The 14213-nt window shown below is 44.0% G+C and overlaps 2 protein-coding genes across 8 annotated transcripts in view; both read left to right on the forward strand.

Annotated features, from left to right (window-relative positions):
- Positions 1–116: 116 nt before the first annotated feature.
- On the forward strand, positions 117–1987 carry cox7a2b (cytochrome c oxidase subunit 7A2b). Its single transcript, XM_032584998.1, has 4 exons — positions 117–235; positions 517–606; positions 1567–1651; positions 1726–1987. The coding sequence occupies exons 1-4, from the start codon at positions 218–220 to the stop codon at positions 1782–1784; spliced, it is 252 nt and encodes an 83-aa protein (XP_032440889.1). The 5' UTR covers positions 117–217; the 3' UTR covers positions 1785–1987.
- An 881-nt stretch (positions 1988–2868) lies between these two features.
- col12a1b (collagen, type XII, alpha 1b) overlaps positions 2869–14213 on the forward strand; it is an 83826-nt gene continuing 72481 nt past the window's right edge. Inside the window, exons 1-7 of one of the 7 annotated variants that reach the window (XM_032584779.1) lie at positions 2869–3169; positions 3541–3640; positions 6825–6941; positions 8319–8462; positions 9367–9426; positions 11277–11540; positions 12826–12990. In XM_032584779.1, coding sequence (XP_032440670.1) covers positions 3577–3640; positions 6825–6941; positions 8319–8462; positions 9367–9426; positions 11277–11540; positions 12826–12990 — 814 coding nt within the window. In that variant the 5' untranslated portion in view covers positions 2869–3169; positions 3541–3576. Of the gene's footprint in view, positions 3170–3540; positions 3641–4066; positions 4578–6824; positions 6942–8318; positions 8463–9366; positions 9427–11276; positions 11541–12825; positions 12991–14213 lie in introns of those variants that run through there. The other 6 variants (XM_032584778.1, XM_032584777.1, XM_032584776.1 and 3 more) reach the window with 6 other exon arrangements.

Genomic DNA, 14213 nt, shown 5'->3' on the forward strand with positions numbered 1-14213 from the left:
ACATGATTATTTAATACCCTTCAATCTGAACGTTAATGCGCAGAAACTACTTTTTTTTGGGACTGGAGGTTAAACTGAACATGTAGTTTGGCTGAGTCTCCAGCAGGGGGAAGCGCAGCGCTCAAAGCGGAAAACTTCACCGAGCGAAGAAGAAGCAGCATCAGTTGAGTTCCGGTGTCCTTGTGTTAGAATCGCGCTACCAGACGGGTCCACTAAGATGTTCAGAACCATGAATGTGAGTAGATTCTACTGGTTATTAACCTTTCGGTTGTTGGCGCCCATTTAGTTCTGACCAGTTACATTAAAGCGGCTCAACTCAACGGCTAGTTTTAGCTTCACTTAGCTAGCCGGGGTCAGAGAGCTTCCGGACCGGCTCTAACTGTAACAGAACCTCCTGTCAGCCTCCAGCTGGTTCTGGTTCTGGTTATGAACCCGGTCAAGAGGAAGTTTATTAAAATGTTGTAGCGGGTGTGTGTCTGTGAGTGAGTTTGACCGGTGTCCGGCTGCGTTTCCCAGGCGGTCCAGCAGATGGCGCGGCGCAGCATCTGCAGCTCTGCGCGCCGGCAGGTGGAGAACAAGGTTTCCCAAAAGCAGAAGATGTTCCAGGTGAGCAAACGCCCCAACACACTCCTCATGCATCCAGGTCCACGTTCATACACCGGTGACGTCACGCTGGGTCAGAGGTCAGACTCCCGAAAGCTGAATGAAGGTCAAACTGTTGATCTGCTCAACAGTACTGCAGGTTTTCTTTGCTGGTTTTCTGTCTTGTTTGGATCATTTATCCCCCAGAACCGAACAGAACCTCTTAATTTAATAAAGAACTGAATGTTATTGATAATAACCCAGAACCTTTTCAGAACCAGACCCAGTTTAGATAGTTAAGGTGTCAACTGAAGAACTTCAACAACTGAAACGACACATAAAACTGACAGTTTTACAGAAGAAGAAGAATAAGAAGACAAAACTTTTGAGCTCGAAGCAGAGAAGAAACTAAAGACGTTTTGGGTTCTGCTGAATAAACGAGAAGTCGGTGTTCATGTTAAGTATGGTTAAAAACTACAAATGGCTTCCTGTGATGATGTCATAAAGGAGCGTCGGGCATTCTGAAATAATCGAAACTCTGACTCAGATCGACTCTGTTGCAGAATAATACAAAAATATAGTTTAAATAATACAAGAATAAAGTTATAACATTTGGACAATTAAGTATTTTTTAAGAATTCCTCCACAAAGATAACTATTGAGCATCTTGTGAAGTTTTTTGGTATCAGTTTTAGAAATAATAAATATTTTATCTTTTAACTCGTCAGCATCAAATAGAACCAGACGGATCATATCAGATATCAACTATCGAAGCTTTTCATTAAAATCACATTTTTCTCATAATTTAAAAAGATTCTTAGTATAAAACTCAAATATCCACCACAGGAGAAATAATATCTGGAAGGTTTTTATTAAACGACCTTTTGACCTTTGACTGATCTCTGGTCCTATTGGTCCATGTCTAACCCGTCTGCTGACCTGGCATCAGGTTCTGACCCTGTTTCTCTGATGGTTCTGTTGCAGGAGGATAACGGGATGCCGATCCATTTGAAGGGCGGCAGCAGCGACGCCCTGCTATACCGGGCCACCATGGTGCTGACCGTCCTGGGTGAGAAAAGTTCTTATCGATCCGATCCAGAAGTCCGGTCCGGTTCTGTTCTGACGCTCCGTTCCTCCCTGCAGGAGTCGGCTTCACTCTGTACGAACTGGTGAAGGCGTCGTTCCCTCAGAAGAAGGACTGACTCTGATCCGGATCGTTGTTCCGGTCTGGATCGTTGTTCTGGTTCCAGCCGGGCCCATTTGTATAAAGAGATGATATTCCAGGATCAGAACCGACCCGTTTCCTGCTCTCTCTGTGTTCTTGTTTCATGTTCTTGGAGCGATAACTTGATATTTCTGTTCACTTGAGGATCAATAAACACAAAATACCTCTGATGACCCAGAACCGTGGATCCGACCCGTTTGTTCCAGAACCAGAGCGGTCCACACAGTTGACTTTTATCTGCAGCAACTTAAATATTTCATTAATGTCTAAACTTAAAATTCAGTTATCAATTAAAAGCTGAATTTATGTCTATTTATATTTTTCTGTTGCAGCAAATCATGATTTTATTAAAAAGGGGCGGGGCTTATGCGGTTAGGAACAAGCTGATTGGTCCCCAGGTTGACCAACCAGATAACAGGTGGAGTCAAAATATTTAAATAATGACATCATTCGTTTTCTTCCTATTTTAATCACTTTATTTTTTATGTGAATTTTGTTGCGTAAAACATTTTTTAATTAACATTTTGTTTAGAATATTTATTGCACATTTGATCTAATTTTCTATTAAAATTTTAGCTAATAAATTCAGGGGAAAAAAATACAATTTCAACAAAATATTCAGAAGAAGCGGTCCATAAATATCCAGGTTTTCATTTTGTCGGACCTCGCTGCTGCAGCGCCACTGGTGGAAAACATCAGTGCTGCCGGCTGGGCGCCGCCAGGGGGCGCCGCAGGCCGCGCAGTTCCCTCCTGACTCCAGTTGTTAGCTCCGATTAAAACGTCAAAATGCGGCCAGACAGCAGTGATGACGTCATGTTTAATTCCTGCCAGCATGTTCTGGTTCCGATCCAACTTCAACAGAACCAGGCTTCAACTCATTAATACACGAACATCTGCAGATATTTATTATTCTGACTGACATGAGTTCTGGATGTTTGACTCTGAAACCTGCAGATGATCCAGAAAAACTTTCCCAGTTTTCCAGACAGTTTTCTGCCTCCTTCCCTTCCCGGCCTGCTGCGCCGCCGTCTCCATCTGCAGCCGCGCGCGCCTCCATCATTGGAAAGGAATGCAGAAATATGGAAAAGTTTCCGTGCGCGTGCCAGCCCTCTCAGAGATTACGCACCACTTTCTGGCCCGGCTGCGTGTCGTAAGCGCTGGGAGCGCTGGGAGTGCTGGGAGCAGCCCCCCTGTTAAGTAGCGGGCCGCGTGGAAACCCTCCCCACTTGGAAGAGGCTCCCCGACGCGTCTGGGAAGCCACAGAACCCACGGAGATCCCGAACCGGACCGGACCAGCCCGCGCGCCCCCGGAGCTTCCTACTTTCTTCCCGTTTTCAGAGCAGAACCAGCAGCTTCCCGCAGGTCAGTCCGGTTTCTGCTTCGTTTAGAGAAACCTTTTTTATCCGCTTAGCGCGCGGAGCAGGTCTTGGCACTGCAGTGCGTAATTGCGCACGGTGCCAAAACTTCTCCACCTTTTTCCTCACCAATGGAAACATTTCCCCTCTTCGCAGTGAATTTCTCCCGTTAGGCAGGAGTTAAACTGCGTTTGTGTCTGATAGTTGTACATCAGAACCAAACCGAACCGGACCGGGAGAAGGAGCGCGGAGTTTCTCCTGCTGCTTCCTCACATGATGAATGTTAGATTTGTGATTTAATGTTTAAAAGTGTTTGTTTTTCTCGGTTAATCGGTTCTTTGTCAGGTTTCCTCTCTGACCTTCTTCTTCTTCTCGCAGCTCGTCGCATGCTGAGCTGAGGAAGAGGAGCAGAAGATGAAGAGCGCCCTGCTGGCCCTGCTGCTGCTCCTGCTGGCCTCCTCCCAGGCCCAGGACCAAGGTAAAGCTTCTTCCTCCTCCTCCTCCTCCTCCTCCTCCTCCTCCTCCTCCTCCTCCTCCTCCTCCTCCTCCTCCTCCTCCTCTTCTCTGCTCCCTGCAGTAAATCCTGAATAAACTCTGAGAAACAAAACGCGTGTTTGTGATTTGATTTGTTGGATTATTTTCTCTCTGCTGCCTCAGTTTTGCTTCTTTTTGCAGGAATTTGAAAAATGTGTCTCAGATTTATGGATGGCAGCTTTCAGACCAGATGTTCTCTCTAAATCATGACTTCAGCTTCAGCGCAGTGCTGATCGTGACTCTTAAATATATGTTCAAAACCATAAATCACGAGAGAATATCACACACTTTACCACTTTATTACATTTTAAAGGACAGAATTTGTTTTTTCTGTTTCTGCGGCTCTTTGTGTCAGATGGAGTTCATTCCTGTCACAGCAGGAGGCGCTCTAGCCTAAAGTCTAACCAGAAACCTTTTAGACGAAATGTTCCAGTTTAGTGAAACAGGAGCGAAGGGCCCCCTTGGATTCAGGTGGCCAAGGTTCCTCCCAGCGTCTTTCCTCCTGACTGAACGGAAAAAGACTAAATATGACTTCCAGCTTATTTTCCAGAGCAGAAAATCTGGATTTGCTCAGAGGTCAGAGCCTCTCCTGCATGGGGCCTCCTCTGCGTCATTTAGAGCCCTGTCCGGGGCCCCGCGCAGCTTCTCCGGGGTCACGAAGAGGCCAAACGCTACAGAACAGGAGAAGGTCTGGGCTATGTGTGAGGCTCGGTGGGTGTGTGTGTGTGTGTGTGTGTGTGTGTGTGTGTGTGTGTGGGTGTGTGTGTGTGTGTGTGTGTGTGTGTGGAAACGGATTCCCCCCGGTTGTTTCTGGACCCGTCGAGAAGCGGAAGGCCCCCCACTGCCCGGGGCCCCCGCCGCCCCAGGGACGGACTCACCAGGTTGGTGGCCCCTCCAGCTCTGATGTTCTGTGGTCTTCCGGTCAAGCCGCGGCTCGGCCTCCGGGTCTCGGCTTCACGATGATATTTCACGGTGATGCTCTTCACAAACCCTCTGACCGGTTGGTGGTTTAGGCTCTTCTCTGCTCTCTAGCTAGAACCAGAACCAGAACCAGCTGCTCGGGTTCATTCAGATCAGATTCTTCTTTATCCCGGTCCAGTGAACGTTTAGTCGGTTCATGGAGTCAGAACCGTTTCTCCTGCTTAGAGAAGGTCAGTTTCTCTGGACTCATCAGTTTGCATGAAGCTTTAATCCAGATGACCAGAAGCTACTAGCTAGCTAGCTAGCGAGGCGCCGGTAGCTCCGCACACCCCAACCTGAAGAGGATCATGGTGAAATATTGAGGTCCATTGGCCCTCTGTCCACTCGTCCCTCTGTCCACTCGTCCCTCTGTCCACTCGTCCCTCTGTACACGGAGACTTTCTTTTTGTCGCTCCAAGTTGTCCAAAGCAACTTTCCGTGTACAGCTGCATGTCCTGCTGTTCCTCTGGTTCCTCTGCTGAGAACTTTGGTTCTTAAACTGGTTTTTGCTGAATTCACAACAGAACCAGTGAACTCACTCACCGAATCACCGGCCACTTTATTAGGTACACCTGTAGACCAAACGGCTAGTCAGCCAATCAGACGGCAGAGGATGAAGATGGCGACCAGAACTAAACCAGAACCGGACCAGAACCTTAACCCAACCCGGTTTCTGGACCTTCACACGTCTCTCCAGTCAGCAGGTCTTCATCCAGCGGAGAACCTTCGGGATGTGGTGGATCCTCAGGTTCTGGTCGATCGGGTCCAATTGGGTCGTAGCAAGGTGGCCCCGACAAAGAGTCTGGTTGGCGGCGGGAGAACCTGAGCGGTTCTGGTGTTTGTGGTGAAGCAGTTTAAGAACCTGTGGAGCAGAAGGAGAAAAGACGCAGCGGTCCCTCTGAGCCGCTGCGTCTTTTAGGTTTGCAATGGAGGCGACAGAAAAATCTCAGATCAACGACCTAATCGGGTCGTCTGGTCGATCCGACACCAGGAGCTGGACTGAGGTCAGGGAGGTCAGGGAGCGTCAGGGAGGTCAGGGAGCGTCCGCTGGCGCCGCCGCATGGTGGGTTTCGGAAAATGTTCAGCAACCCGAATTACTGAGACTGGAAAGGGAAGAAAATTCAGTTCAACATCATATTATCACCGTTTGTTCACTCATGAATAAATGTCACTGTGTCAAGCTAAACGTGTAGCGTGAAGCTAAATTAGTTAGCATGTAAACATGTAGTTAGCGTGTTAAACATGTAGTTAGCATGTAAACATGTAGTTAGCGTGTTAAACATATAGTTAGCATGTAAACATGTAGTTAGCATGTTAAACATGTAGTTAGCATGTAAACATGTAGTTAGCGTGTTAAACATGTAGTTAGCATGTAAACATGTAGTTAGCGTGTTAAACATATAGTTAGCATGTAAACATGTAGTTAGCGTGTTAAACATGTAGTTAGCTTGCTGGGTAGCGATCTGTGACATGTATACATGAATGAATAACATGGAGATAATGTGACTTTAAAAAATAAGCCTCCATTTTTTCTCCTGATTAAGTAAATAACCCAAATTATTTCTGCAGTTTTCGACCTGAACTCGTGTAAAACAGTTTATTCCGGCTGCTGGGTCTGACGGTTCCGGTCCAGTCCAGTTTCACAGCAGAACCAGACATGGAGACGTTTCTCTGGTTCCTTTTTGCTCTAACATCGCTCACCAGGTTCCCATCAGCAACACCAGTTCAACTTATTTCAGTTTCACTGGTTTTTCTTTAAGCTGATGTTTTTTTCTAAGAACATTAGATAGATAATAAATAATTCCTCGCAGTTTCATTTACTGATGTTTTAATGTCTAAATTCATTTATTTTACTTCATCGGTTGTAGAACTGAAATAAACTCTGTTCACATTCAGGTTTTCAGTCACTGCTTCCTTCCTGATCAGATCCTGAACTCTCCCAGTGTTCCCAGTATTCCCAGTATTCCCAGAACAGAATCACCTCAGGGTTTGGTTCTTCTTCTTGTCGTGTCGTCTCTCTCTGTCTGTTCGTCTGTTTCCTCCAACAGTGAGCTGCTCTGACTTCCTCCAGGAAGCGTTGACTGTTGGCCGCCCTTCAGATTACCCGCGTGCCTCTGAGCCACAGCGCTAACCGCTAACTGCTAACTGCTGACGTTTTGTCTCCACAGTGGACGCGCCGAGCGATTTAAGGTTTAAGATTTTAAATGAGAACACGGTTCAGATGATCTGGAGCCGGCCGCTCAGCAGGATACAGGGCTACAGGATACACATGACCTCTGACTCAGGTAGGAGCTCCTGATGATGTAACGATGACATCATTACATGCGTGGCTAGAGCAGATCATGTGACCTTCATCACATCTCTGAGACGTTCTGATAAAACTCATCATCCGTCGAAAGAAAACGGCAATCAAAACGAAGCTCAGTAGCAGAATCTGCTAGCTAAAAAGTGTGTTTAGCAGGTTAGCATTAGCATCTGCTAATTTTTTATATGTGTTTATCGCTGGCTTCCATAGTTTTTTTGTGTGTGTTTAGCATTAGCATGGCTAAGATTCTTGTTTAGTGAATTAGTGTTTAGTGAAGCTAACGTTTTGGTTAGCTGTGCCCACCGCCGTCAGTAACTGCTGCTGATTTTAGGGCAAACACATATAATCTCCATTACCACCATGGCGGCCATTTTGAAAAATATTCACAAGAACAAAAGAAACGAGATAAAAAAATAAATGATGATTCAAAATATGTAGTTTATTAGTTGACACCAAACACATTCATATTTTAGTGCAAAAATTAATTTCCTATGACAACTGTGGCAGCCATCTTGAAATGTACAAAAATGATCAATAAATACGACTTTAGTGAGTCTGATAATCTATGATTTGACACCAAAAATATTAATCTGGGAATTATATTGGCACATTTGTATTGACAACCATCTTTAAAAATGGCAGCCATTTTGAATTTTTCAGGGGCTAGTGTTTATTTAGTGTTTTAAAAAATGTCCCTGGGAACATTTGTGCCATTTTGCTGAATTATTCAGTCGTCATGTCAGCCTGATTTCATTTTGGTCAGAATGAAATCAGACACTTCCTGTTGGCTGGCTAGCAGCTTCGAAGCACGGTGATGGCAGCGTTATGCTGTGGGCTCTGCCCTAAAGCCATCTGAACGTCTGGCTGACTGTGGAGAGTCTGAAGGTTCTTCAACCCACTCAGCTGTGGGTGTAAATATTTTTTCACATCAGGTTTCTCTTTTCCTCCGCTCTGGAAAAGTTTCCGAAGGTTTTTTTGCTCTGCGCTTCGTGGAAACGTTTCAGGGAAAACATGAACCCACCATGACTGACAGAGATGAAAAACAACATTCCTCTAAATGTCTTCCATCCGTTTGTCGTCCAGCGTTCAGCTCCTGATCCAGGATTCGTCTCCTCTCTACCTGGAACCAGGAGATGTTTTTCTGCAGCAGTTACCAACCATTTAATGCCAGATTTGAGAGTATTAAGGAGTTAAAGCATGTGTTGAGCTTTAATGTGGAAAGTTTTCATTAAACTGTTGTTTCCTCAGCTCTTCCAGCGCTGCAGGTCAGCACTTGGAGTCAAATTTGACTCTTGGAGAGATGAAGTCATGTCATAGTTTCCTAATGGCTTCCTTCTGACTCTCTACTTTGTTGCAGGCGAAGCGGCGAGACAGTTTTCTCTGCCTGCCTCTGCGACTCAAACCTCCATCTCAGAGCTGAGTCCTGATGTGGACTATGTGGTTACGATCGTGGCGTTCGCCGGATCCCAGCAGAGTCTGCCCATCTCTGGCCAGCTCACACGTGAGTCACCAAACGGAAAGCTGAACGCCGTCCAACCGAGCACTTCAGCAGCTGGTAGCTCCAACACACCAGCAGCAGTAACTGGGAGACATAACAGGAAGATGGCTGATGAGTCAGCGGACGCCTGGATTTCTGATTTAAACAGAAACTTTGTCATTTATTTTAGACGTGTTGCTGCCAGGCGTTCAAAGCTGGAGCTGAGATTTTATTACTAATGCTGCTACTAAACAGTTTTAGGAGAAAGTTCATTTCCTCTGATCAGGTCAGTAAAAACTTTAAGGTGGCACAAATAAATAAATGTATTTATTTTATATAATTCATAAAACTGTTGTTTTTATGCCCACCTTATCCAGTGGAGTGGGCTCTGGCCCCCACTGGCCCTCCCTTTTGTTTGTCACTGCTTCACTTATGTTCCCACAAACAATCAATCTGTTAGAAGCTAAAAACCTTCAGAGGAATCCAGTTTGATTGATTTGAGTTATTCTTTCCAACGAGAACAAACTGAACGGTGTTTATTTAATCAATGTTACGTAAGATAGTCCAACATTCCTGATCCGAGCCAGAAGAAGAATTTAAACTACCTGATTCCAGGCAGCCATAAAATGAATGTAAATGTTTTCTAGAACCAGTGGATCCAGGGTTTGTAATGAAGGGAAGCAAGATGTTAAAGTTAACGACACTGGAAAAGTCCGAGTTCCTCCTTCATGATCCAGTTAAGAACAGCTGGTTCTGGTACCAGTCTGCTGCTGGAACATGGCGGCTGAAGGAGCTAATGTAGATAAAACTAAACTCAGAGATCTGAGGATGAACGTCCAGCAGGTTGTTTCAGTTCTGGCTTCAGGTTTTAGAGCAACAGATTGTTAATGTTCTCACTTTAACGACGGCTGAACCGTTTCTCTTCCAGTTGAGTCGAGCAGCAGCTCCAGAGGAGGAACCAGGAAACCCGATTCCTCCGATCCAGTCAGTAAGTTCTGATCTGCTTCTTCTAAACAGGAAAACTTCCTGCTTTACAGCAGAGGCACTCAGCAGCCCAGCGTCCAAAACAACTAAAACTTACAAAGACAACATAGCAGTTTCATTAAGAGCAAAGTGTTTAACCAAACTAATTTACTACCAGAACTGCTGTTGTGCTGGTTTAGCTGACTAATCTAACCTGCTAATTACCAGAATAATAAAATAACAAGAACATAAAAATAATAATGTATCAATGTCAGTTGAAATCTTGGTTCTGTTAGCAGCTACGAGCTAGCTGGCTTTAATATGCGTTTAGCTTTTAGCTGGAGGTGAAACTGTTGCGCTAGCTGACCTCATTAACTCAGAGCCTTTTTCATTTAAAAACCTGATGTTACTGAACGTTTTAATATCCAGTTTCTGTCGCTGCAGGGTGGGTTTCATGTTATCTTCAGGCTAACGGTAGCAGAAGTTGGTTCCCAACAAACTGGACCCAACTGTACAGTAATATTCCTGATTGGACCCAATAAAGCTCAAATGTTCTTGGTCGTCAGGGACGGTTTTCTGCCAAAAAGTGGTGCCAGTTTCTGAATCAGCTGCAGGCGCTCACTGCGGGGGTCATAGGTCAGGACTGAGGCTGTTGTTGGAGTCCAGCTCTGATGCCCTGGTGGAAATGGAAACCATTACAGATCTGCTGGTTTATAGGAACACTGCTGCTGCCTCTGTGGGCCCAGATCTGCAAACGATGACGAACTTGGGCTGAATTTTCCTCCTTTTCACAAGAGGAAAGTCAGAAGGAAACTTCCAGAAGGCAGCTGGTTGTTGCCTCTGCCTCAACAGGCTGATCTAATGTGCAGCGTGAGCCAAGCCTTGTGAAAGCCCTGATGATTACACTGAAACACTGAAACCATGATTTAGAAAAACCAGTAAATGTACAACCCAGCGCTTCCTGCTGGAGCTCCTTTTAAACTCCTTCTGCTTTTCAGACTTTATTTGTGACTCACTGCTGCTGAGTCATTTAGTGGAGTTTATTACTGCAAAAATATTTCAAGGATACAAATTTTAAAAAGCAGCATTCTCACCTCAGGTCATATGTTATTCATATTTCCCATTAGCCACTTGGGTTTCAAGATGGCCGCCATTTTTGAACCTTTTAAGCCAGTTATTTTTATAAAATGTTACCCATTTTATGACTTGGATGAACTTTATGTTTGGTTGTCGTGTTTATTCAACTTTAAAGTAATAAAATGCAGCAGAATCAGAAACAGGACTTTACTGTTGGTGAGTTTCAACTGGGAGAAGAAGAAGAAGAAACAGACTGAGAGACAGTCGTCCCAACAACTAGCATTAGCTTCAGTCATTTTTTTGTACTTAGCAATAGCATAGCTCTTTCTTATGTGCTTAGTGGTTTGCCTTTAGTTTCCAGTAATCTTTTTAAATATTTGGTACTTTAGCACCAGCTTCTGCTAATTTTATTATGTGTTTAGCGGTTCAGCAATAGCAAAGCTAACTTTTTAAATGTGCTCTGTGGTTTAGTGTTAGCAGAGCTAAAACGATTGTTCAGTGGATTAGTGGTTAGTGGCTAGCGGCTAACTGACAATAACTACTTCAGACTTTAGTGAAACATAAACATGATAAAGAAAATATGTCTATGATTCAAAATAGGCTGCAGTTTAACAACAAACACTTTCATATAATTAGCAAATCCAGGGTAAAAATTAATTTGGCCATTTTAAAAAACAAAACAAAACGATTTCTATGGATCCACTTAGTATGACTTTAACTGGTCCAGAGGTGACTCTGACTGGTTCCGACTCTGACTGGACCTGGTTCTCACTGGTTCTGGTTCTGGTTCTTTCCCAGGGTGCCCAGCCTCTGCTGCCGCTGACCTGCTCTTCCTGGTCGACGGCTCCTGGAGCGTCGGCAGGCCGAACTTTAAGCACATCCGCAGCTTCATGGCGGCGGCGGCCGGAGCGTTCCAGATCGGCGAGGACAGAACCCGCGTTGGCCTGGTCCAGTACAGCGACGACCCGCGGACCGAGTTCAGCCTGAACCAACACCTGACCCGACCCGCTCTGATGAAGGCCATCGGCTCGCTGCCGTACAAGGGAGGCAACACCAGGACAGGTGAGACTCGCTGGTGGCGCCCCCTGCTGGTTTTACTTCCTTTTAAATCACCACACTGAAAAAATCTGAAACTTTCTCAACAGTTACTCAGTTTTGTTCTTTTAAACTGAATAAAACTTCTTTAAACCCAGACGATCTACGCTTTAATTACACATCTATGTTATTTAGTTCTATATTCAGGAGCGTTCAGCTTCTTTTAACAGTTTTCTTTTTAAATCCTCAACATGTGGAGGGATTTTCTGACTCCTCAACCTTCAGGTAAAAACAGAATAACTGGGTTTGAAACCCATTGCCATAGCAACAGTGACAAGTGCTCAGCTGGTTGTGTTCCTCCCGCCCAGACAGGAGGTCTCACTCCTGAGATTTTCTCTGACTGTAGAGAAAACTAATGTTTGGTTTTTGTAATCATTTTTCAGTTCTCTGGACTGCGACCCGGTTCTCTTCGTCCACACAGAACCGGGTCGCTAACTGTCCGGCTGCTGGTTTCGTGATGCATTCACTTGCACTCGGACATCTGATATCTCCTCATTTAAACACAGATTCAGATGATAAATTCAAAATCTGCACTAAATATGAGAAGCTATTTTAATTTGTGTTATTGTTTTTATTATAACATCATTAGCTTCAATATTATCATTATTAGTATTGTTAATACTATTAGTAATATTGTATTATTGAATGTATTGCATTAATCAATCATCTGACAGTAGATTGCTATATTGATTATAAACAGGAGATCGTAAATGTGATGTTGCTGCAGATTTTAATATTATATTTCTCCCCACTCCTTTGAATGTTTATTATTTATTGCAGTTATTTGTAATTTATGATGTTTAATAAAAATAGGAATATGCGGGTTCATATGGGATTAAATGTTTCTTTTTCTGTAATAAATTCATTATAATACGTAGATCAATTCTGCGACAGACTGGCGACCTCCAGGTGACCCCGCCTCTCGCCCTGAACGTTAGCTGGAGAGGCAGCAGCTCCTCCTGACCCCGTTAGAGAAAATGGATGGATGGAAGTAGATCAGTTCAGATCAATAAAACGTTATTTGTGGAGCAGCATAAACACAGAAACATTAAAAACATAAAAAAGATTAAAAGTTTGAATTCGAATCTGGAGGAATAAATATTTCATTAATGTTCTGCTGCAGGTTTCTGTTTCTATTCACTAAACTCTGTTTTGTCTTCATAAATCATAACCCAGATTGAGGTTTAGATAATCTGGTTATTTAGATAATCTAGGTTTCCATCCGAAACGTTTCTGTCTGGTTTCTGCTCAGGCGATGCGCTCAGCCACCTGCTGGCCAGCGGCTTCACCGAGGCGGCCGGCTCCAGGAAGGGCTTCCCCAAGCTGCTGCTGATCATCACGGACGGGAAGTCGGACGACCCGGTGGAGGGCGCCGCCCGGCAGCTGAGGAGCCGGGGCGTGGACGTGTTCGTCCTGGGTGAGCGCCGGACCTTCTGGCATGAGAAGCGGCGAACGAAACGCGTTTACATTCCGGCTCCCCTCCAACTTTCCACAGACTCAGACTGTTGCCACAGCGATAACAGGGGGAACTGACGCAGCCCATCCTTTGGACGGCAGAGGTGGAAAAAAGGCTTTATGAGTTATTAAAGCAAACATTTTTCCAAACTGTGCAGCAGACGCTGATAACAGCCATAAATATAGACTTTGTTTCATGTGGCAGGATGAGTTAGAGCTGCAGGAAAACTTTCCATCCAGATTAGTTTGAAAATACAGCAGACAGAAAGTTAATATCTAATTATCTCTGTTCAGGCAATACTAACATTAATACCAACATTAATACCGAAATGATGACCAACATTATAACTGAAATTATTGATTGATTTTTGTTGGTTTCTGTTGGTTTTTGTTAGTTTCCGTTGGTTTCTGTTGGTTTTTGTTAATTTCCGTTGGTTTCTGTTGGTTTTTGTTAGTTTCTATTGGTTTTTGTTAGTTTCCATTGGTTTCTGTTAGTTTTTGTTAGTTTCCGTTGGTTTCTGTTGGTTTCTGTTGGTTTTTGTTAGTTTCTATTGGTTTTTGTTGGGTTTTTGTTAGTTTCCATTGGTTTCTGTTGGTTTTTGTTAGTTTCCGTTGGTTTCTGTTGGTTTTTGTTGGTTTCTGTTGGTTTTTTGTTAGTTTCCGTTGCTTTTTGTTGGTTTTTGTTGGTTTCCGTTGGTTTCTGTTGGTTTCTGTTGGTTTTTGTTAGTTTCCGTTGGTTTCTGTTGGTTTTTGTTGGGTTTTTGTTAGTTTCCATTGGTTTCTGTTGGTTTTTGTTAGTTTCCGTTGGTTTCTGTTGGTTTTTGTTGGTTTCTGTTGGTTTCTGTTGGTTTTTGTTGGTTTCTGTTGGTTTTTGTTGGGTTTTTGTTAGTTTCCATTGGTTTCTGTTGGTTTTTGTTAGTTTCCGTTGGTTTCTGTTGGTTTTTGTTGGTTTCTGTTGGTTTTTGTTGGGTTTTTGTTAGTTTCCGTTGGTTTCTGTTGGTTTTTGTTAGTTTCCGTTGGTTTCTGTTGGTTTTTGTTGGTTTCTGTTGGTTTTTGTTGGGTTTTTGTTAGTTTCTGTTGGTTTTTGTTGGTTTCCGTTGGTTTCTGTTGGTTTTTGTTGGGTTTTTGTTAGTTTCCGCTGGTTTCTGTTGGTTTCTGTTGGTTTTTTGTTAGTTTCCGTTGGTT

The sequence above is a fragment of the Xiphophorus hellerii genome, chromosome 15 (genome assembly GCF_003331165.1).
Source record: "Xiphophorus hellerii strain 12219 chromosome 15, Xiphophorus_hellerii-4.1, whole genome shotgun sequence".
NCBI classification, from domain to species: domain Eukaryota; kingdom Metazoa; phylum Chordata; class Actinopteri; order Cyprinodontiformes; family Poeciliidae; genus Xiphophorus; species Xiphophorus hellerii.